The 26147-nt window shown below is 39.8% G+C and overlaps 1 protein-coding gene and 1 pseudogene across 1 annotated transcript in view; both read left to right on the forward strand.

Annotated features, from left to right (window-relative positions):
* Nucleotides 1–1107: 1107 nt before the first annotated feature.
* Nucleotides 1108–1194, forward strand: LOC138774627 (U2 spliceosomal RNA; annotated as a pseudogene).
* A 3667-nt stretch (nucleotides 1195–4861) lies between these two features.
* The window catches only part of USH2A (usherin), a 504580-nt gene continuing 483294 nt past the window's right edge, over nucleotides 4862–26147 (forward strand). Inside the window, exons 1-2 of the mRNA XM_069955428.1 lie at nucleotides 4862–5322; nucleotides 12059–12224. Coding sequence (XP_069811529.1) covers nucleotides 4862–5322; nucleotides 12059–12224 — 627 coding nt within the window. The remainder of the gene's footprint in view (nucleotides 5323–12058; nucleotides 12225–26147) is intronic.

A 26147-nucleotide genomic window follows, 5' to 3' on the forward strand; every position in this document is an offset into this window, starting at 1 on the left:
ATCAATGTAGAGTTAGAAGCACATAGAGGTACAGTGCGGACTCCCAGAAATCTATGGGTGCAGTATTACAAACAGATCGGAAGCCAGAGTACCCCTATAAAAAAGGCAGTATTGCACATGCTTCATGTGCAATACTGGCATAAACTCATAATCTGAGATGCTGCTGGGGAAGTGGGGAAGGATAACAGTGAAGAATACTTACCTGTGCCGCTCCACCACAGCTTCCGGTTCCGGGACCTCCGGTTATTTGCATTGTTATCGTTTCCACAAAGTCCACTGGTGTGCTGCTCCCACTAGAAATGGCCGCTTAGCATAGCCAATAGCACAGTATAGCTCTGTCTATGCTGAAGTTGTGGATGTTGTAAAAATGATGACAGCGGTGGAGAGCGAGAGGCCTGAGAATCGGCAGCTGCGGCGGAGTGTGACAGGTAAGTATACCACACTGTTATGTCACCCACAGAAGCAGATAGTAACAAGGCCTGTGTGTAAAGACAGTGCTAGGTAGCAATCAGCCAACACCAGGTTCTTTGTCGCTTGTTAGAGGTCAACTCATGAACAGTCAGTGCAACCATGGCTGACTAGTACTGTGGGGTAGATGAGGCTCCCTCTATGACTCTCCTTGAGGTCGGTTATTCATGTATGGGTGAACTCAGTTAAGAATTCCTGCATGGTTGGGTTACTTACGCCATAGATCTGTCTGTGGATGGATACCTGGCTTTGGGTTTTCCCTGATCATATCATCAGACTCATAAATGAGTTGGATTTTGACTAAAGGGGCCACTTACTATTGTGGTTTTGGTGGTCTCCATACAGGAGCCACCCCTTTACCAGGTCCTTACCCGGAGGGATATCTAGCTAGTCCTGTGTTTTGAGATTCGTAACTGTGGCTTCGCAGACTAGTTTTTTGCATATTCATGTATCCCAGGGAGCAATACACCTAGGATTTCACTATATTGAGCGCTTTAACCAGCAGCCGACAATGTTTTATTTGGCTGGTCTCCCTGAGATCAGCGATCTGTTTGCCATATTGACCTACTAGGCATTGCTCCCACCTAGCCAGAACCCTGCTCCACACTGATGAGTGGTAACACCCTGAAACACCTGTCTGTCGCTTCTCAGCCTTTTGGCTAAGATCAAGTGTAGTTTCTGTTCGTGAGGAGCAGAGAAACACGAATATGGAAAGAAGGACCATCTGGATCTGGCCATGAGGTTTCGAGGGAGTTGAGAGAGTTGAGGTGCAGAAGTGTCCTGGGAGTGGTGACCCCAGGGTTCCGGAAATCACTGGGAGTGGCAAATCCACTGATAGATGGCACTATGCACGCACTTCACATTCACACCCCTTTGAGCACACATCTCTAGTTTTCCAGCTTCTGGCTATGTGAGAACGTTGAGGAATTTTTATAGATCTGGCCAAATGTCTAGGCTGTATTTCACAACGCACATCTAATTTATTCATTCTTTTTTTGTCACTGTGTGTTCACTTTCCAAGTTGTTTTCTCACAGGCATTTTTCAGGTTGCGGTCGCCCTTTTGGAAACTCCCCGGAGGTCTAGGGAAGGCATGTGTGGCCATCTCTGTTCCTTGCCTCCCTGCACCCCTGGTTCTCCTTCGGAAGTTACCACCTTTTTGATTGAGATGGCGAACGGTGAGCACCTGGGTTGATGCCTGGGTGGGATGCATAGACGTTTCGGCTGAGAGTGGACATCTGTCCTGGACCTTTGCAGGTGCCTTTTGGCCAGGAAGGGAAGGGAAAATTAGTGTGTTGGGGGCCCATCTCTTTTCAGAGTGGGCTTGAGATAGACCACATCCTTGTGCACTTTTTTGTGTGGCACGCTACACTTTTTTAACAATAAAAAACCTGACTGTGGATGGATACCTGGCCTTGATATTTCCCTGGTCATATTATCAGACACGTAAATGAGTTGGATTTTGACTAAAGGGGCCACTTAATATGGTGGTTGTGGTGGTTTCCCTACAGGAGCCACCCCTCTGCCAGGTCCTTCCCTGCAGGGATATCTGCCCAGTCCTGTGTTTTGAAACTCATAAATTAGGCTCTATGGATTTTTTGCATATTGATGTTTCCCAGGGAGTAATGAACCTAGGATTTCACTGTATTGAGCACTTTACAGTGTTTTCTTTGGCTGGTCTCACTGAGGTCAGTGATCTGTTTGCCGTTCAGATCCCACTAACTGAGCCTTGTCACTGGTTAAAGGATCAATTGTATTCTCAGTCCATTTGATAAAAAGTTGGCTTTGAAGAACCCGTCTTTCCTTTCCTGTTCCCCTATATGTGTAAATTTTAAAAATAAAAGCCCAACAGGACCCCTATGCCCATCTGGGGGCCCAAATGTTTTGTTTTCCATCCACATCGACAATATGGTTCCAGAGTTGAGTCTAAACAGTTTCCCAGAGAGAAAAAGAATCCTGTTGAGGGAAAACTTTTCCTTTGCTCAAGAGGAGACGGTGTAGTCACACAGGGAGGTTGTGATGCTAGAAGAAACGTCTGTGGAGCATTTCCCGGCAAGGTTACAAAGCTGTAAAATTAAACAACAAGAATGGTGTAAACTTCAGACAGATCTCAGTCATGTAGAAAGCGAAAAACGAAATAAAGGAAATACACTTGAAAAAAATAAGTTAATTTACAGTTCACCTATCCCCACAGGAAACCTCCTCTGGCAATGCCCCAGGTTATAGCCCTGCTCATCCGCCCAGTGTAAGCCAGTGTTTTATCCCAGACTGTTCTCTGGTTTAGTAATGCTGCTGGGGAAAGATGCAAAGACTTGTGAGTGTTTATATATCGGCCTTTATTTTTGCCCATTTTTGCCTTTTTCCTGCTCCTCCATACTAACCAGCAATTCACCTTTTTATTTATAAGATTTATATAATACTAGAAGGTCACTACAATGAGTATTAGGAAACGTTAGCATACTCTGTACTGGCTGACATGCTGGTAACCAGTTAACGTAATTGTCTCCTTGGATCACGCCATTGAGCTTTGTTACGTACTAGTCCTTTATAATTTTATAAATGCATTATAAAATATCATGGTTATATTTTTACATATTGCTTACATTATGCATTACATTTTTTAAGGCTAATCTTTTGCCACCAATCACCTTGATACATCACTATAAGTTCTAATACGTTGCACATGATTGCGTTCCATGGAGAAGGCCTGTGCCCATTTCCTAGGATAGACCATTAACTTTACACCTGGGGAGATCTGACTCCTAGCACCCCCATGATAAAGGACAGTGGAGATTATGCGACTGCTGTATAGAGATGATCGAACACCGGAAAAAGTTAGGTTCTATCGAACTCGAACCTTGTCGAACCTTCTGCATTTGATTCTCGATGCCTTCCCAGTCCGTGGGGAAGGAGGAGACAGCCCGATTACCGCCTGGAATTCCGGGATACAGCCTAAGTAATAGGCGGTAAACGGGTTGTCTCCTCCTTCCCCATGGACCAGGAAGGCATCGAGAATCAAATGCAGAAGGTTCGACAAGGTTCAAGTTCGATAGAACATAACTTTTTCCGATGTTCGATCATCTCTAGTGCTGTAGCCTCCCCAATGTTTAGGATCACCTATATACTCATAGGGGGAGATTCATCAAGACCAATATACTGATATGCCGGTCCAAAATTAAGCCCTGTCCCATTTACCCTGCCAGATTTGCTAAGCAACTCATGCCTCTTTAGTAAATATGGTGGGACCTGCGCCAACCGCAGAGTGGGCACAGGGATCTACACCTTTTCGGGTGTAGACTTCCGCCATGGTTTAAGCCAAGATAAATTAGCGTAAATATATTAGTGTCATTTATCATTTACCGTCTTGCCACACACCCGCTCATCAGTAAAGTAGGGCTTACACCTTGTGTACTCAGATTTTTTCTTTCCATTTCTTAGGGTACACAAAAACGTGGTTGGCGACGTTTTTCGGTACGTTAAAATTAAACATTTAGAAACATATATGTTAAACGAACAGCAAAAAGTCTGTGTAAAAAAAAAGAAAAGAAAAAAGGAATACATCTCCCCCCACACTCCTGCTATTCTGACACATATCTGGTTCCCTGTCCCATCTCGATGGACAAGAAATGCCTGCTCAGCCAATCACTGGCTGCAGTGGTGACCCATCTTCACCAATGATTGGCTAAGTGGTATTTCCCTGTGTAGAAGAGGAATCAGGAACCTGTGACCAGCAGGGGCCCGATAGAAAGCATGCACTATTTTCCAATGAAGCCCACTCATTTCTTCTTCAGAGAACTTGGCTATCCCCTATAATAGCGGATAGATGATTTCATAGACAAACCCCATTACAGTACCTTTCATATATTTCTCTCTTCCATAACATAGAAAATTCTTATATTTTCAGTTGCAAAGTTTTAAAGAGGTGTTCTTAAACTGTAACGCCTCCTCGCTCCCCCTCTCATCCCTATCCCTGCTTGATTTACAGTCAGCTGGAAGCCGGACCCTGTCTTTAAATCTCACAACTGTGCACAATTTGTATATACTGAGAGATTTGGAAGGAGCAGGGCTCAATGCTGGAAGCTGACTGTCAATCAAGCAGGGAACAGGAAGGGAGGGGGAGCGAGGAGACATTACAGTCCTCTTTGAACGCCTCTTTGACACTTTGTATTGAATAATGAAATTATTTTTCTATGTAAGATTATGCTGCTTTCTCTAAATACACATGTGGAAGATGCCACTTTTAGCTAATATTGCACTTTTTTTCTTTTAGGTGACATATAATGGATCATTGGAGATTCCTCACCTTTGCACAGAAACCCTCGCGATGAGAGTTTATTATCAACGTTTTACAATATATTTAAAGATTTTATGAAATTATTATTATTGCGCTTAAAGATGTATATTTTTCTTTTGAGAAGATATCTTGGCGCTTTGCTTCACATATTTTTCACCCTTCCTATGGTTAAGGCACAAGGTCTCTTCCCTGAGCTGGAGAACGTCGCAGCGTCAAAAACCGTATACACGGATCCCCCTGAAGCGACCTGTGGAATCCCGAAAAGAAGCGTTTTCTGTCAAAGTGATGTTAATCTCCAGAGTCTGCAGAGCTGTCATCAAGGGCTATGTGTCCAGGACTGCCCCTATAGAGCCATTTCTCCTGCCTTCCATCAGCTTCTTCAGGGGGATCTCGGCTCCTGTGTCAGGACGGATGATATTGATTTACACCCAAAGTCTAGTAGAAATGCCAATAGCTTTATATTTTATGATCACAAAGACTGTTTTGTCGCCGCTTCTCCTTTAAGAATTGGAAGCTCATTCACGCTCACCGTGTGGCTGAAACCGGAGCAGGATGGTGAAATGTAAGTACTGAGGCATCGGTTACACATTCCCTGTATACAAAAGGAACAGTTCAGAGCTAATGAGTACTAATAAAAGCAATAATCTGCCCAGAAAGCTACCCTCAACATTTACATCATTATCTTTAATACACCCTATCCTTGTTCAGTTTAAAGGTTTTTGATAAAATAGTAAGAGGGTGCTTTTTTTTTTAAAGTAAAAGTTATACTGTGATGCTTTCTACATTGATGCAGCCTGAAAAGGGGTTATAGGAACAATTTACATTATTAAGTGTTTATCCACCTGATCTATACTGTGTGACTACATTACCCAAGATGCACTAAGACCCAGTGGCACCAGAAAGCAGAAGAGTCTAATAATCTGTATTTATAACAACCTTATTGTTTGGTCTCATTCATGTACAATGTCATGTAGTTATTTTATACTATGTATAATTCTATGTATTATGAGTAAAATGATTAGGCATCGTCTAGCTTGCTACTCTTTCAAAATATCTTATTTGCTTTGGAAATACCCAGAATAACACATAAGCATTACTATACAGTTATTACTACAATGATGTCTGTTTATGAATCGGTTAGCTCAGAATGAACAATAAGATAGGAGATTTCAAAATACTAAAAATAAATAAACAAAACTAAATAAATATATTATTATTATCCTTATTATTTATTTTTTATTTTATTTCATTTTTAACATTGTGAATCCTCAAGGGATAGCTTCTTTCCTTGGGGAGAGTGAACCCTTAGTGAACCCTCTCGGTCAGGCAGTGCTCCCTGGGAAACATAATATGCAAATTAGTTCTCCATGATCAGGAACAAAGTTGTGTCTCTCTAGCGCCATCTGTAGGAGATATTTACTTCTAATGTCTGACCCATATCCTATATATTTTACATTTACATACCTTAAAGGGGTATTTCAAGTTCAAATAACTTGTCTCTTATCTACAGAATTGGGTGTAAGCGTCAGATTACATGGGTTTGCTCTGCAGTGGCCACTAGAGGCCAAATGAAGTATTACACACATTTCAAAGCAATGGTCATTTATAAAATACATGGATGCCAATAGGTAATTGGCCAAACGAAGAGGAACCTGAGTGAGGAACGTGCCTCCAGGATATCTATATGCCTCAATAAATCATACAAAAAGGGACAAAAGGTTAAACCAAATTCATCAATAATAAAGAAAGTGACTGTTCAATAGAACAAGGACACAAATTACTCCTGACATTCCCTTTAAGTCACCACTTTAAAAAGCCTCCTTAAAAAAATATTATCTGTAATTTAGATATTTTATTCCTCTCGCCTGTCCTGGTATACGGCTTCCTTTTAATAATTAGTTGATTATTCACATATACCAAGAGAATATCTAATGTCCTAATTGGCAGAATAATGAAAACCTATTTGTCTCTAAAATCCTGCTCCCAACAGAGCGACTGCCGCTGAAATATCCTTTGAATATATCCACATGTGTGTTAAGATATAATGTGCAATAATGTCTTTGAATTTCCACTACTCACCTGAGGCAACTCTTAAAAATAGCTGCTATCATTAGATACACAATGCCTATAATCTTAGAGGAATTCCAGCCCATGGCATCGAATTAGCATGAATAGTGTTATTCAGCTTTGTTTAGCATGGCTTGCATAGTAACTAATGAGCCAGGAGTTTAAAGATGAACACTAGACAATGAGCAAAGAGCATTCCTCATCATTGTTCCTGCTCTTTGCTTGTGCAAGCAATCCTTCCTATCCGCGTAACAAAGAGGTACCATACGGTCGAACGTGCACTAAAAGTAATGATGAACGCTAGCCTGGAGGTGAAAATGTATAGAGACAACAGTGGGGCAAGCAGCTGTGAAATCTAAATAGTATAAAGAGGGAATGATAAATGAGACTTCAGTGCCCAGGCTTCCATTGCTGAGACGTACTCCCCTCTCTATAGATCGTGGCAGCGAAAACCAATGACCTTGGTGGCCCTAGGACCAGATCAGGCCCTTCAATTATTCATGGTAGAAAATTAAACTCATGGAATGTAAGTTGCTTAATGCACCTGGGTATTAAAAGTTCAATTCCTTTCATTCATTTTATTTTTTTAAGATTGTAGCTTTGATCGTTCAGCGTAAAGACCCTCCCACGAGTAACCATAATCCCTCCCACGAGTAATCATAATCCCCGCCCCTGAGCACTGGCTGAGAAGCTGAAAATGGAACAAGCACAGACTGGGGGATAAAGTTGAGCTCATAGATATCACTAGTATTTCTTTGCATGGTGGTGACTGTCTTGCTATGAAAATTTAGAGTCTTGGTAATTTAAAGGGGAACTATCAGCAGGTTAGACAAAACTAAGCTGCTGATAGCTGCCTATTGCACAAGGGGCACTAAGGATGAAGGTATGTTTCTTACCTTCATTCTCTGCCCTGTTCCCATGAAGTTTTAATGTAATTCTGTGTCCGCTAAGGTCGTCATGCCCCCGGAGTATTGATCTGCCCCTGGCTGGTCCACTCCACTGATGACCATGAACAGGCCAGCTGGGTGTAAATCGGCACTCTGGGGTCGGATTAGTGCTTCAAAAAGTCTTATCGGGCACAGGATTACAGTGAACATCACCGTGGATGAAGGTAAGAGTGATACATTTATTCTCAGCGCTTAGTGCACAATAGGGACATATCAGCAGGTTGGATTTGCCTAACCTGCTGATAGTTCCCCTTCAAAGGGTCGTTATAATTTTCAAAATCTAAATCAACAGGGGATGTTATATAAAGCAAGTTTGCAGTATATATATATATATATATATATATATTTTTTTTTTTTTTTTTTTTGTTCTTTATAACAAAGCAATACTTGTACCCAGGTCCAGTCTCCTGAAGGCTGCTATATAACAGCTATACTTACTGTATCAAGGTCCAGTCTGCTGAAGGCTGCTATATACCAGCTATAATTACTGTATCCTGGTGCAGTCTCCTAAAGGCAGCTATATAACAGCTATACTTACTGTATCCAGGTCCAGTCTGCTGAAGGCTGCTATATAACCACTATACTTACTGTATCCAGGTCTACTCTCCTGAAGACAGCTATATAACCGCTATACTTACTGTATCCAGGTCCAGTCTCCTGAAGGCAGCTATATAACAGCTATACTTACTTGTATCCAGGTCTAGTCTCCTGAAGGATGCTATATAACAGCTATACTTACTGTATCCAGGTTCAGTCTCCTGAAGGCAGCTATATAACAGCTATACTTACTGTATCCAGGTCCAGTCTCCTGAAGGCAGCTATATAACAGCTATACTTACTGTATACCGGTCCAGTCTCCTGAAGGCAGCTATATAACAGCTCTACTTACTGTATCCAGGTCCAGTCTCCTGAAGGCTGCTATATAACAGCTATACTTACTGTATCCAGGTCCAGTCTCCTGAAGGCAGCTATATAACAGCTATACTTACTCTATCCAGGTCCAGTCTCCTGAAGGCAGTTATATAACAGCTATACTTACATGTATCCAGGTCCAGTCCAGATATATAACAAAGCTATACTTACTGTATGAAGGTCCAGTCTCCTGAAGCTTTTTAGTCCTGTGCTGGTAGATACAAAGAGACTTAACAAAGGAAGTCCCGGTCATCTTTGCTCACAGAAAAGGCAGTCATGTGATTGACGGATGCATTGAGCCATGGCTCTCAGTACTGGCTGAGACTTCCTATGTATAGTCTTTTTTTTTTCAACCAGCACAAAACACAATACACAAAAATGGCAGAAAATATTGCAAAGTAATCAGTATTGTTAGTGAGTTTAATATGTGAGCATTATATGTGGGGTCTGTATTTGAGCATTGTGTATAGTCATGTCATAGAAGCATTATATGTGAGTATTGAGCATGGGTATGTTCTGCGAGCTTCATGACTCATGAGCATTGCCTACGGGCATTGGGGTATTGTATATAGGCAAGTTATACAGTACAAGCATTATACACTAGCATTGAGAAAAAATACAAACAGTAACCATCACTACTATATAAATATTATTTCCATAAAGTTTAACCATATTCTGGATATAGTATACACGTGGTGGTGCTCACTATTGTTCATGATTTATATTTATCCAGCGCATGTAGAAAAGTAGAAAAAAAGTTCCAGAGGGCACTCACCATAATATCTTTTTGCTTTATTTCATCTTATATACTAGCATTATACACTAGCATTTTGTACAGGCATTATACACTAGCATTGTGTACTGGCATTATACACTAGCATTGTGTACAGGCGTGTTATTCTAGCATTATACACTAGCATTTTGTACAGGCATTATACACTAGCATTGTGTACAGGCATTATACACTAGCATTTTGTACAGGCATTATACACTAGCATTGTGTACTGGCATTATACACTAGCATTGTGTACAGGCGTGTTATTCTAGCATTATACACTAGCATTTTGTACAGGCATCATACACTAGCATTGTGTACAGGCATTATACACTAGAATTATGTACAGGCATTATACACTAGCATTGTGTACAGGCATTATACACTAGCATTGTGTACAGCCATGTTATACGAGCATTATACACTAGCATTGTGTACAGGCATTATACGCTAGCATTGTGTACAGGCATTATACGCTAGCATTGTGTACAGGCATTATACACTAGCATTGTGTACAGGCATTATACACTAGCATTGTGTACAGCCATGTTATACGAGCATTATACACTAGCATTGTGTACAGGCATTATACGCTAGCATTGTGTACAGGCATTATACGCTAGCATTGTGTACAGGCATTATACACTAGCATTGTGTACAGGCATTATACACTAGCATTGTGTACAGCCATGTTATACGAGCATTATACACTAGCATTGTGTACAGGCATTATACACTAGCATTGTGTACAGGCATTATACACTAGCATTGTGTACAGGCGTGTTATACTAGCATTATACACTAGCATTGTGTACAGCCATGTTATACAAGCATCATACACTAGCATTGTGTACAGGCATTATACACTAGCATTGTGTACAGGCATTATACACTAGCATTGTGTACAGGCATTATACACTAGCATTGTGTACAGGCATCATACACTAGCATTGTGTACAGGCATTATACACTAGCATTGTGTACAGGCATTATACACTAGCATTGTGTACAGGTGTGTTATACTAGCATTATACACTAGCATTGTGTACAGGCATGTTATACAAGCATCATACACTAGCATTGTGTACAGGCATTATACACTAGCATTGTGTACAGGCATTATACACTAGCATTGTGTACAGGCATTATACACTAGCATTGTGTACAGGCATCATACACTAGCATTGTGTACAGGCATTATACACTAGCATTGTGTACAGGCGTGTTATACTAGCATTATACACTAGCATTGTGTACAGGCATTATACACTAGCATTGTGTACAGGCATTATACACTAGCATTGTGTACAGGCATCATACACTAGCATTGTGTACAGGCATTATACACTAGCATTGTGTACAGGCATTATACACTAGCATTGTGTACAGGCATCATACACTAGCATTGTGTACAGGCATTATACACTAGCATTGTGTACAGGCATTATACACTAGCATTGTGTACAGGCATCATACACTAGCATTGTGTACAGGCGTGTTATACTAGCATTATACACTAGCATTGTGTACAGGCATCATACACTAGCATTGTGTACAGGCGTGTTATACTAGCATTATACACTAGCATTGTGTACAGGCATTATACACTAGCATTGTGTACAGGCATCATACACTAGCATTGTGTACAGGCATTATACACTAGCATTGTGTACAGGCATTATACACTAGCATTGTGTACAGGCATCATACACTAGCATTGTGTACAGGCATTATACACTAGCATTGTGTACAGGCGTGTTATACTAGCATTATACACTAGCATTGTGTACAGGCATTATACACTAGCATTGTGTACAGGCATTATACACTAGCATTGTGTACAGCCATGTTATACGAGCATTATACACTAGCATTGTGTACAGGCATTATACACTAGCATTGTGTACAGGCATTATACACTAGCATTGTGTACAGGCATCATACACTAGCATTGTGTACAGGCGTGTTATACTAGCATTATACACTAGCATTGTGTACAGGCATCATACACTAGCATTGTGTACAGGCGTGTTATACTAGCATTATACACTAGCATTGTGTACAGGCATGTTATACAAGCATCATACACTAGCATTGTGCACAGGCATCATACACTAGCATTGTGTACAGGCATTATACACTAGCATTGTGTACAGGCATTATACACTAGCATTGTGTACAGCCATGTTATACGAGCATTATACACTAGCATTGTGTACAGGCATTATACACTAGCATTGTGTACAGGCATTATACACTAGCATTGTGTACAGGCATCATACACTAGCATTGTGTACAGGCGTGTTATACTAGCATTATACACTAGCATTGTGTACAGGCGTGTTATACAAGCATTATACACTAGCATTGTGTACAGCCATGTTATACAAGCATCATACACTAGCATTGTGCACAGGCATCATACACTAGCATTGTGTACAGCCATGTTACGAGCAGTGAACCAGCCCATTGCACACCAGCATTAGACGTGAGCCCTGTACGTGAGTCTCGCCATAGCTGACTTTTTCCTCGCATTATATTACCCGGCATATGTTTACTTGAAGATGATTTTGATCTTTTTCTATTTACTTCTCCAGGTGTGTGATAGAAAAGTCTGCTGATGGGCAGATTGTGTTCAAACTCACAATCTCCGAGAAAGAGAGCGTGTTTTATTATCGCACAGTAAATGGTTTGCAGCCTCCTATAAAAGTAATGACACAGGGGAGATTTCCTGTGAAGAAATGGATTCATCTCGCTGTGCAGGTGAGGAGAAATACATAACATTTGGTTAAACATGAAAAGTGGTTTACAATAACGCACGGAGCGAAGCTCCCGAGGTGCCGCAACCAGATCCGGCAATGTGGATGGTGCCTATAGATATAGGTGTGTGCTGTATACCATACATACCATCACTTTTATGTCATTTGGCATCTATGAGAGATTATATATGCTGGATTATCAGATATTATGGATTATCAAACAATAGTATAAAAATATTAAAAAAAATAATAAATTGTTGTAACCTTATTATTGGGTGAATTTCTATCTACTTATACTATTATTACTTTGTACCTACTCAATATTCAAGAAAGTTGGTTATTTTACTGTATTACAATAAAAATCTCCTTTTAGGAAATTCTGTTTCCCCAAGAATAAGACTGGACAGGCTGGAAAACATTTTTTAATTTTTTTTTTGAGTACAGAAAAAAGGCTTTTTTGCCAAATACAACCTATTTTAGAGTTTCTTAAAATCGCTTGTACTATTGATTGATGCAAAAAAAATAAAATAAAAATGACAGTCACACTTTTTTTGGGGGACTGATTAGTCATCCGGAGGACATAGGAATTATGGGAAGTATAAGATGAAGATAATTACAATCAGCCAAGTAAATCTATAAAAGAAACAGATCACTGATCTCAGGGAGACCAGCCAAAGATAACACTGCCTGCTGCTGGTTAAAGGGCTCAATGCAGTGAAATCCTAGGTGCAACACCCCGGAATCCTAGGGGCAACACCCCAAAACAGCTGTATGTGGATGGATACCTGGGCTTGGTTTTTTCCTTGTCATTACATTGACTTATAGGGCCACTTAATATGGGGGTTTTGTTGGTTTTCCTACCATAGCCACCCGTTGGCTGGGTGCTTCCCAGAGGGATATCTGGCTAGTCCTGTGTTTTCGGACTCTTAAAAGGCTCCAATGGCTCTTCTTTTGCATATTCATGTTTCCCAGGGAGCAATGCACCTAGGATTTCACTGCATTGAGCGCTTTAACCGGCAGCCGGTTGTGTTACCTTTGGCTGGCCTCCCTGAGATTAGCGATCTGTTTCTTTTATGGCTCTACTAGACATCACTTCCACCTAGCCAGAATCCTGCACCACACTGATGAGGGAACACCCTCCCGAAACAGCTGTCTGTGGATGGATACCTGGCCTTGGTTTTTCCCTTGTCATTACATTGACTTATAGGGCCACTTAATATGGGGGTTTTCGTGGTTTTCCTACGGGAGCCACCCCTTGGCCGGGTCCTTCCCGGAGGGATATCTGGCTAGTCCGGTGTTTTCAGATTCTTAAATGAGGCTCCACAGGCTCTTTTTTGCATATTTAAGTAAATCTATAGACACAAATGGTCCAAAAAATGCTGACGACTGTAATATTAGCCATTTAACATATGTTCCCATCAGGAAAGAAGTGAAGCATGTATCATGTAATCTCTACGGAAAAACTGAAGAGCTCAGTGACTTTCATGAAGGATGTGAAATGAATTGTATAGGCAAGGACTTCTAAGCCAGGGGGACTATGAATGTAGTATAGGTCCCGTAGAGAGAGGGGGATCGGCTGGGTTGGTCCCATTACCTATTCTACTAATTTTACTAGTATAAGAGGCAAACATTAGTGAAGGATTTCTACCCCTAGAGAAACTGAATTAATATGAAATAATGGGGTGGAGAACTGACCCAGTGTTCCTAAGGGCATTGAGGTTGGAAAACAAAAAATTACAAAATCCTGAATACTGAATCATAGTGGGAGGAGTTTATTCTGATCCTTACCTCGGCGCCCCATCTTGTCTATGTACGCCTATATCATTGCTTGTCACCATAGAATGAGATATTCAGTAAGCTCATATGTGTGCAAAAATGTTTGAACATTTTTGATTACATTGTTGGAGGCATAAGGAAGTTGTCCATCATTTATATCAATATTATTCCCTACTTACAAGGTAGGCTGATCGGGGGGTCTGACATTTGGACCCTCACCGATCCAAAAAGTTGAGGACAATCTTACCCTGAATGAATGGAAAGTCAACGTGCTCTATGTACACTCTATGGGGCTTCCAAAAATTGCAAAGGTCCCTGTTAACGCCTTTCTATCTTGAGATAACGCTTTGATAGGAAATGCTAACCGCTTTTTTTCCAAAAATTGTGCCCCACTTTTTGAGGCCTTTTGAAAGAAGGAGCCATGTTTCTGTACCCAAGAACACCCACTTTTAAGGGAATGAGTCTCCAACATCATCTTCCTTCAGTGTCTTGTAAACCTAAGGCCGGATTTGGTTACACAGAGATTGTGCAATGGTTGATGAAACGTAGAATGACATCAGTTGTCAGATGGTAGGAGGCATCTTGTGAGGCAGCTGGCATGAGTCGGTGACTGTAATGACATCAGGCAGTTTGAGACCAGCAAACAGGGAGAATAGAGAAGGCAAAGCAGGTGGAGCCTAGAGCGTGAAGTGATGGGCAGCAGATTCAATTCAGAAAAAATATTCTGGGGATTGGGGGTGAGGGAGAAACGTGTCACAAGACAGACACACAATGTACACAGCCTAAATATGACGGATAATTTTGCAATTTTTTTTTATTTTTTTAAAAGAAAAAAAATTATTGGTGTTGTTATTTTTGTTTTCATTGATTATAATAATCATAATATTTTATTGTTACTATTATTTTTGTTGTTTCTATTTAAGTTTTCATTTAAATTTTCTTGTTGTATACTATTATTCATCTAACTCTAACATATTATTTCATAAAAAGCGATTTTTTTATTTTTTACTTTTTAAATAAAGGTATCATTAACCCCTTAAGGACCAGGCCAAAAAGTGCCTAAAAGGTGATAGCGCTTGCATTTTCTTTATCTAGAGACCCACATGAGCCCTTAATTGTACTTTGCAATGACAGGCTTAAGAGGCTGTGTGAAGTGTCATTTTTTTGCGCCATGATCTGTACTTTCTATCGGTACCTTGTTTGCATATATGCAACTTTTTTATCACTTTTTATTACATTTTTTCTGGATTTGAAGCGACCAAAAATGCACAGTTTTTGCACTTTGGAATTTTTTGCGCTTATGCTGTTTACCGTGTAAGATCAGGAATGTGATTAATTACTAGTTTGGGCAATAGTTTTGCACGCGGTGATATCAAATATGTTTGTTTATTTATTTATTTTTATTTATAAAATGATAAAAGGGGGGTGATTCTGACTTTTATTAGGAAAAAGATTTTTTTATTAATAAAAAAAAAACATTTTTTTTACAGACTTACTAGAAGTCCCCCTGGGGTTAGGGTTATTCCCCCTGGGGGACTTCTAATATTACCGCTTTAATCTCGCAATGAGATCTGTGCAGTATAGATATATAGATATAGTATAGATATACTGCATAGATCAATGAGATCAGTGTTCTATTGCTCTCGGATGCTGCAGCTGAGAGCAATAGATTGCCGAGCCGGGATCAGCGCCATTGCGGCGCAGACATGCCTCTGGAACAGATGCGGGGATTGCTCCTCCGCCATTGCGTCGTGGGGGGGTCGATCCCCACACTAGACGACCATGGATGGGAGAAAGAAGCACGGTGATCGTACCGTGCCCCTTATTGCCATAGCCCCAGGCTGCAGATAGCACCCGGGATCGCAGCAGTTCACAGCGGGGTCGCCGCGCAGAACCTTCTAAACGCCAGGGCGCCCTTGGTCGTTAAGGAGTTAAATTAATACATAGGGGCTGCATTATGAGTAAATGTTATACATTCTTATCTCAAGCAAAACATATATATATATATATATATATATATATATATATATATCCAAAGAAGGGGTCCGTGGAGCCTCAGTTGCGAGTCTCAAAACACGGGAATAGCCAGATATCCCTCTCTCCAGAGAAGGAAGCCCATTGCCAAGGGGTGCCTCCTAGTGGGGAGAGCACCAAACCACCCTGATACGTAGTCCCTCAGGTCCTCACTCTGTTGCGAGCTTTGGGACCTAAATAGGGAAACACCAGGGTGGCCCCTGTAAGTCAAAGTCTAACTCTGTGGCGAGTATAACGACATAAGACAAGGGTTACCAAGGCTAGGCATCCATCCACAGACTGCAGTTTCAGGGTATTTGCCCCTCGTCAGTGTGGAGCAGGATTTTTATTTTTATTTACTTTTTTTTTTTTTTCTTCCATACATTTTGTGGAAGTTCTGTGAGGGAATCACAAGATGTTTCCCTTGATGCTGGTGCCCCTGATCATTTGGGACCCTAGCAACTCCACACGGACAAACAATTAGAGGGGCAATCTTTCTAGGCTAAATAGGTCTAAATTGATGCATTATTTGAAATGAAACAAATATACAAGCATTTCGGATCTCATTTTTGAGAGGTTTATATACTTACTAATCCCCCATGTGCCTGCAATGTTTTAAAAACCTACTGTACTTGCCTATGGCCCACTAAGGTAGGTCACACATGTTCAGTTCAACTGCAAGTCCAGGAAGCACTAGCTTAGTTAAAGGGGTTATCCAGGGAAATATTTTTCTTTCAAATCAACTGGTTTCAGAAAGGTATATAGATTTGTAATTTATTTATTTTTAAAAATCTCAAGTCTTTCCATACTTATCAGCTTCTGTATGTCCTGCAGGAAGTGGTGTACAGTATTCTCTCCAGTCTGACACAGTGCTCTCTGCTGCCACCTCTGTCCATGACAGGAACTGTCCAGAGCAGTAGCAAATACCCATAGAAAACCTCTCCTGCTCTGGACAGTTCCTGACATGGACAGAGGTTGCAGCAGAGAGCACTGTATCAGACTGGAGAGAACACACCACTTCCTGCAGGACATACAGAAGCTGATAAGTATGGAAAGACTTGAGATTTTTAAATAGAAGTAAATTACAAATCTATATAACTTTCTGAAACCAGTTGATTTGAAAGAAAAATAATTTCCCTGGAAAAACCCTTTAAAATCCACTGCAAATTCAAGCAAGTGGGATGGTGGGAAAGTGTGTGCTCTGCACAGCCACAGAGGAGTCAGACAGTAATCACATCTAGGGGCTGTTTAGAAGAACTTAACAGAAATTTAAGTTACTTACAGTAGTTACTTTACAGCAGGTGTTTACTCCTTCAGGCTATGTTAACACTACGTATATTTTCCTAAAACTACGGCCGTTGTTGCAGATTGCAACAATGGGCGTGTTTATTAGGAAAATATACATAACATTGCCGCCTATGGAATCCTGGTTGGAGTATATACACATAGTATACACTCCGGCCGGGACCCCTAGTGGCGCTGTAAAAAACTGACATGTCAGTTTTCTGCAGCCACTATTCATTGAATAGCGGCCGCAGAAAGCTCTGTCAGTGCACACTATGGAGCAAGTGGCTGCAGCTGTGCTGGATGCATGGATGCGCCCGCATCAGAACTCTACGGCTGCAGAGATCATCCGGCTGGTACTGCAGTGCCGGGTGGGATAATCTTTTCTGAGACCAGCCGTTCCATGACCCAACCAGGTCATGGAACGGCCGGTCTCTTACGCAGTATGAACATAGCCTAACGTATCTGTATTTTGCATATGCACGTTTGCACATGTTACCACCTTTTCTTCATGAAACAATCCGGCTAATATTTAAAAACTATCAATGATCAATCATAATGAAGCAAAGAACTTACCAAGTCCTACAGTAAAAATTAACATAAAGGAGTATTCTGGCACCATAAAATAGTTATAACCCTCTAAGTCAAAAATACTTGGAGGGCACTAGAAAATAAAGAATACATCATACTCCCCTGTTCTGATGCCCCGGACCTCCTTCTCTTGTGATCATTATCTCTACCATAAATGCCAGCATAGCCAATCACTGGTTGCAGCCGTGGTCGATCTTAACCAGTGATTGGCTGAGCGGGCATCAGTGGGAGCAACACATCACAGGGCGAAGGAAGCAACGGGGACCGGAAATTATTTTACCAGGAACTGTGGACAATAGGGATAGATGATTATGGCAACTCAAGTTCCCTAACTAATTTTTCTATGTTAGATAGATAAATAGATAGATAGATAGATAGATAATATAAAGATAGGAGATAGATAGATAGATAGATAGATAGATAGATAGATAGATAGATAGATAGGAGATAGATAGATAGGAGATAGATAGATAGATAGATAGATAGATAGATAGATAGATAGGAGATAGATAGATAGATAGATAGATAGATAGATAGATAGATAGATAGATAGGAGATAGATAGATAGGAGATAGATAGATAGATAGATAGATAGATAGATAGATAGATAGATAGGAGGTAGATAGGAGATAGATAGATAGATAGATAGATAGATAGATAGATAGATAGATAGGAGATAGATAGATAGATAGGAGATAGATAGATAGATAGATAGATAGATAGGAGATAGATAGAAGATAGATAGAAACATAGATAGATAGATAGATGATAGATAGGTAGATAGGAGATAGATAGATAGATAATAGATAGATAGATAGATAGATAGATAGATAGATAGATAGATAGATAGATAGGAGATAGATAGATAGATAGATAGATAGATAGATAGATAGGAGATAGATAGATAGGAGATAGATAGATAGATAGGAGATAGATAGGTAGATAGATAGATAATAGATAGATAGATAGGAGATAGATAGAAGATAGATAGAAACATAGATAGATAGATAGATGATAGATAGGTAGATATGAGATAGATAGATAGATAATAGATAGATAGATAGATAGATAGATAGATAGATAGATAGATAGATAGATAGATAGATAGATAGATAGGAGATAGATAGATCATAGATAGATAGGAGATAGGTAGATAGATAGATAGATAGATAGATAGATAGATAGATAGATAGGAGATAGATAGATAGATAGATAGATAGATAATATAAAGATAGGAGATAGATAGATAGATAGTACATATATCCGCATATTATTGTATTATCGCACCAAATATCCCAGGTTAATAAATCGGCAGCTATACTGTATAATGGAGGGTGACCTGCTTATGATCTGTGATTCCTACATGCAGAACGCTTTAACTACCTTGCGGTGTTACAATTTCCCAGGGTGGTGAGTATGTGTAATCCTCACAGGGACTGAAGACTTTCCTAGGGATTACCGGCCACCTTTAAATATATCTATTACTGCGGATTGCTGTACTACGGAGCGTCTATTCCTGATCCTCTTACTCTGCTTAAAATGTGCTATTGTGTCTGGACAGGAGCGGGAATATAACAGCAAATAGGATGGGGCCTACTAAGTGTGTGTATACATGTTACAGGCCAAAGTCTTCTATTTCTGTAAAAATATGTCCCCTCACTATTAGAAGATGTATTGTATTACTGGGCTTCGTATTTGCTGCTCTGGACAGTTCCTGACATGGACAGAGGTGGCAGCAGAGAGCACTGTGTCAGACTGGAGAGAATACATCACATAGATAGATAGATAGATAGATAGATAGGAGATAGATAGATAGATAGATAGATAGATAGATAGATAGATAGATAGATAGATAGGAGATAGATAGATAGATAGATAGATAGATAGATAGGAGATAGATAGGAGATAGATAGATAGATAGATAGGAGATAGATAGATAGATAGATAGATAGATAGGAGATAGATAGATAGATAGATAGGAGATAGATAGATAGAAGATACATAAAGAGATAGATAGATAGATAGATAGATAGATAGATAGATAGATAGATAGATAAATATATGATGATGATAGATAGATGATAAATAGATAGTTAGATAATAGATAGACTAATAAATAAATATAAAAGTTTAGAAATTACACATTTAATACTTCTTATGATTTTCAAACTTTCCTGGCACGAGTATTTAGCAAAAAAAAAGTAAAAAATCATATATCTAAAATTACCTTAATGATCCCCCCTAATGCACTTCTTAAAGAGCCTGACTATAGTGAAAATTGATAATTACTACTTTTCCCTTTAATTGCCTTCATTAATTATGCATCCTGTATTTTCGGCCTCCCTTTTCATCACAGGAGTACATTATACATTAACAATTCATTATTACATAGTGACTGGGGGAGGGGAGCGGGGGGGGGGGGGGGGTTCTTGTCAGTGGAATATGCAGGTTATATCTAGAAAATTAGATGGGGCTTAATGAATTTCCATTGAACAGACACAAAACTGATTAAACACAAGCTGTTTTAGAAGTTTTCCGGGATGTGTCAGATTGATGTGGCTTTTCTGGGTTCACTGTCGACAATTATAAAAGTTGCTCTTTTTTGTAGGCTTTCTTTTGCCTGGTCGGATCAGTGTAACTCGGCCGCAGTCTGGCAGTCAGGAGCACGTTAAAAGCTTTAGAAAGAAAGTACCAAATCAAAATGCAAAGGGCCTAGCATCGGTGTATTAGTCTCCAGAGAGCCGCATGCTCTTAGAATGCCTATTGAAATCAGTATTATCATCCCGATACTTGTCAAATATGAGTCATTTTCCAGTTCAGGCAAAATTTCTTTATAAATCTTTAAATCCTGAGGTTCTTTCAAGAAAAGGTTAAGGTACTTATGATTTAATGAAACTCCTTTACATCATAACTGTTTGACTAGCGAGTGAAAACTTGTCCTTTAAAAGTAGGAGACAGTGGCTGGATCCCCCCATGGGTTAGTGGTGCCAATACCATCACCGTGATTCCATCGATTGTTTACGGGAGAAGCCATTTTGAAAATACGGCAGTCAGGAATTTGATAACAGGTATGCACTTACCTCTCCCTGTTCTCATGGTGAGCATCGGGACCGGCTTTAGGACCCCCGATGGAAGGCATTTTCCCCCGACTGATAGATTGACCGCTCAGCCTATCAGTGACTTGAGCAGAGTCCCGCCCCAGTCACTGACTGACTGGCTGAGCAGCCAGTTCATCAGCTGAGTCGTGACGTGGACACCCCGAAGATCCCGAAGCCTGGTGGAGGTCCCAAGGCCGGTCCAACCGCTCAACTGCAGGGGCGGGGAGAGGTGAGTTATTACCTGTTATCAAATTCCCCCCTGCCGGCTGCCAGATTTTATAAATGGGCGGACTTCTCTTTAACTCATTTGTAAGTGATGTAACGGAAATGTGTTTAATTTTTTATAAATTTTCTTCTAGTTTCATAAAATTTTCGCGATAGTTTTGTGACTTGCATGGAAGTTTGTAGATGAGAAATGGATTGTCTACAGTTGTAAATGTTGTAGCTGTTTATATGTTATTTTTAAAAACGTTTCTGGGGGCGGTTATATTGGAAGGAAGTACTTTCTTACTTTAGGCAAAGTTCACACAATGATTTTTAATGCTCAAACCAAATAAAGGCAATCAATTAAGATACTGTAGCGGCTGCCGTTGCAATGACGGCCGTTGGTAGATTATTTAAGTTTAGGCAGAATGCTCACCCCTTAGAACTCCCTTTTGAGTGTGGCTATTTTTGAAGGCCTATTGAATTTTTTTAAAAGAAAGGGCAGCCAAAAAAAAATGTACTTGAAATAACAGTCGTTATTTGCTAAATAATGTTCGCCAATAAGTGCTCTGAACATTAATTTGATGGCCACTGGAAAAAAAAACAGCCGTTATTCTATGCATTGAATACACTAACGGACGTTGTCTCCATAGACTTTAATGGAAATCATTGAAGACTAAAAATAACAGCCATAGTTTTACTAAAAAAAGATGCTCTGTGAACATGGCCTTAGGGAGTATAAAGAGTGCAGCAGGCTTTATGGCATCGGATATTATAGCAGTTAGCTCTATAGCAGCTCTTCTTTGGGATCACAGCTTTCACTCCCCATCAATGGGCCCCTATGACCCCACCGGCTGCTCACCAGTTGTCCTTCCTTGGAAACTTTAGTCGGTACTAACCACTACATACTGGGAACACTTACAAAACTGGTCGTTCAGGAGATTCTCTCCCCCTAAATTTCATCTTTGTCAAAGTCACCCATCCTCAAGAACTGACTGTACCTCATATATTTCCCCCTTCAGAGGAGACATTGCCTTGAGATGATGCAACGACCTGAGTATGGTCAGGAGTAGGGATGGTCCGAAGCCTATGGCTATGGCTGTATCCCAGTTTTCCAGGCGGTCCTCCTAGGCGCTCCATGGAGTGGGCAGACAGCGGGAATCATTACCAAGGGTTTGGGTTTGTATGAACCTAAACCGAACTCGGTTCGGACCATCCCTAGTCAGGAGACATCTTGGAGATGGTTGTCTGAGGCGCAAACAAGAGGAAGACAAAGAGAGAGGTTGTGTGAGGGTCAATAATGTATGAGACAAATACAGTGTGTATATGTAATCACAGGTGAAAATATTCTTCACACAGAAGTTTATATGTTCTTTGCACTTGCCTTTTAACCTGTGCATAAAACCATTGAACTACCATGCCACTTTACATTTCCAAAAGAGCCATCCACATCTGTCCAATATCGTCATCAAAAAATCCAAAAAGAAACTCCCCCTTGGTTCCTACCAGTTAAGCATTGGCTCCCTCCACTTGGCTATGGTATTTCATAGATCGATTGGCCAGTCACCGGGAATATAGATATCATAGGTAATCATAGGTCATTTCTTATGTCCATTTATTCATCTCTCAACTAGAGTTATTGAGCGCTCTAGCCTTTCTTGGTAACCAACATTAATATAAATGCTTCTATCAGCCACGCTGAGCCCGCTCCAATAGATCACGGGTTCCAGACTTTCCCCCAACATCATAAAACACCAGCTTTTTTATTATTATTTGTAACTGACCCAAGAACCACCACTGGATTTTTTTCTTCAATTTTTATTTTTTATTTTTATTAAATTAAAAAAATTATATTTCCTTAATATTTGTATAAATTTTTTTTTATTGTATAAACAAAGAACGAAAAATAAAAAATAATAACAGTCATCTTTGTTTTTCAAAGGTATACTTAAACTTCTAAAAGAACATTTTTATTTTGAATGATATGACAGGACTATCACAAGAGTGTTTCCCGCTATAAAGAAACCTGCTAAAGAATTATTGCCTTTATTAGATTGGTGACAGTGAGCTTTAGCAATACATTGCTAACTTCTGTCTCTCTGCGGAGACAATTTTCTTTTCTTAAATAAACTGTCATGGTAGTGTTAATATATTGTTTGCTCCCTCATACTCTGAGAATACAGCTGATATAAAACATGTATATGCTGCATTGGTAATGGTATCTTTAGTGTAGTTGACTTGAACAAATGTGTTTCCCTCATGGCTGTGTTAATGTGATAAAGAAAATTGGCTGTTCGTCAGGATTTGGCTGGGTAAAGACAGTGGTGATGGTAGCACAATCCTTTTTATGCATTAACACCACTGAGAAGTTTGCCCGAGTTATATTTCATACTGTATGTCTCTTCTCCGCACAAAGATGTTGTAAAACATGAGATAATGTTGCAAATAACACAGTGGGATGGCTGTATCTTTCATAATGATAACAGTCGAGAGCTCAATGACAGTAACAGGCTGTAAAAAATAGAGATATTTAATAATATTACGGGGAAAAAAAACAATTCCGGGAGCACTTAATATTTTTTTTTGCTTATTTATTTTGTTTTTATTTTTATTAATAATATTGTGTAAAGTATATTTCCGACAGCCCTCGGCTTCCTTCATACCTTTATTGTACTTGTTTGTTTTTGTATTTAATATTACACAAAATGTAATCCAGACGACAACGATTATTATGTTTTATACTTTTGTTTAACATATTTTTTTTTATTTACTATTACATGAATTCCAAATCCGATGGCTCTTGTGGGTTTTTTTTTATATCATATTTTTATTTTGTTAACTTGTTCATTTATTTTTTTTATATAGTTAATATTATTTCAATTACCATGCTAATCGCTTAATTTCTTTTTTAAATACTTCTATTGTGCTCATTTATGTATATGTATATGTATATGTATATGTACCACCACTAGAACTACTAGTACTCCTAACCCTACACAGTCGCACATCCCCTGCAGATCATATTCTATACTGTACAACTACCCCATCACCACTAACGCTACACAGCCGCAGATCCCTGCCCATCATGTTCCATACTGTACTACTACTATTATTATTACTACTACTACTACCACCACTTCCACTACACAGCTGCACATCTCCTGCCTTGTCCATCATGTTCCATACTGTACAATCACTACTAATACTAATGCTGCTGCTACTACTACTACTACTACCACTACCACCAGTACTACAACCACTACTACTAATACTACTACTACTACTACCACTACCACCAGTACTACAACCACTACTACTAATACTACTACTACTACTACTACTACTACTACTGCTGCTGCTACTTTTATCACTACTACTACTGCAATTACTACTTTAACTACTACCACCATTACTACCACTACTACTACTACCACTAATGCTACTACTACAACTACTACTGCTACTATTACTACTATTGCTACGTCTACCACTACAACTACTACTACCACTAATGTTACCACTACTACAACTACTACTACTACTACCACTACTGCTACTAGTACTTCTACTGCTACTACTGCTATTACTACTACAATTGCTGCTGCTGCTACTACCACCACTACTGCTACTACTACCTCTACTACTACTACTACTGCTGCTACTACTACTACCACCACCACCACTACTACTGCTGCTGTTACTACTACTACTACTACCACCACCACCACTACTACTGCTATTACTACCACCACCACTACTACTACTACTACTACTACTACTACTACTGCTATTACTACCACCACCACTACTACTACTACTACTACTACTACTACTACCACCACTACTACTGCTGCTGATACTACCACCATCACCACTATTACTGCTACTACTACCACTCCTACTACCACCACCACCACTACTACCACCACTACTACCACCACCGCTTCCACTATCCCTACACAGCCATGGCTCTCCTGTGTTGTCGTTCATGTTCTATGGGGTTCTTGAGGCTTAAGAGACCTCAGAGAGTCATACAAAACTTTTCAGGACAATTGGGCCACTTTCAATTTGGAGCAAATTTATTCAGTTTGAATCAGATTTGACAGTCGATTCAAAGAAACCCATCTTGAAGCAAAATCCACAAAATCTGTTAATCTGTTAATTGATAGATTAATAAGCCTCTACCCCTTCCCCTCTTCCAATCCCTTCCCCGGCTCCCCATTGCCCAACAAATTCTTTTTAAATTGTTGACCATGACAAACAAGCCCCCCCTCCCCCCCTGTATATCTCTGACCTGACATCCCGCTACCATCCCTTACGCAACCTTCAATCCTCCATTGACCTCCTTATATGCTCCCCCCATTGTTCAGACAACACCCAACCATCTTTACCTTTTGTTTTCCTCCACTTATCTTGTAGACTGTAAGCCTTCGCGGGCATAAAGTTCTACTCCAATCCAACAGCGATTTATTCAAAGATAAAGCATCTTACAGTGACTCGAAATTTCAGTCCCCACTATGGGACTGTTTTCAAGCCTCTCCATTGTGATGACTGAAACGTTGGGCTTAGATGCTTTATCTTCCAATAAATCACAGTTGGATTGGATTTGACCACCATGGTGTGCTGCGGACTTTGATTTATTCATCGGTGGTCGATGGGTTCAATACTCCGGCGCCCAACATATTGTTGCATTATAGAGGTGCTGCCTTCCTGTGAATCTTTAATTGATGGATACAATAATAATATTTAAGAACCTGAATACTTATTCAATATTACTGCAGAAAATATACCTTTTTATTTTATTTATTTATTTTCAATTTTTGAATATTGTAAAAGAAGAAGACCAACAGAAAAAAAAAAAAACTTAAAAATCCTAAACAAATATTTACACGCTGCAAATAATAACTGATGGATTAAATTTTTCACTTAAAGAGGTGATTTTCTGCATTGTAATGGTTTTT

This window comes from Dendropsophus ebraccatus, chromosome 15, assembly GCF_027789765.1.
Source record: "Dendropsophus ebraccatus isolate aDenEbr1 chromosome 15, aDenEbr1.pat, whole genome shotgun sequence".
Lineage (NCBI taxonomy): Eukaryota > Metazoa > Chordata > Amphibia > Anura > Hylidae > Dendropsophus > Dendropsophus ebraccatus.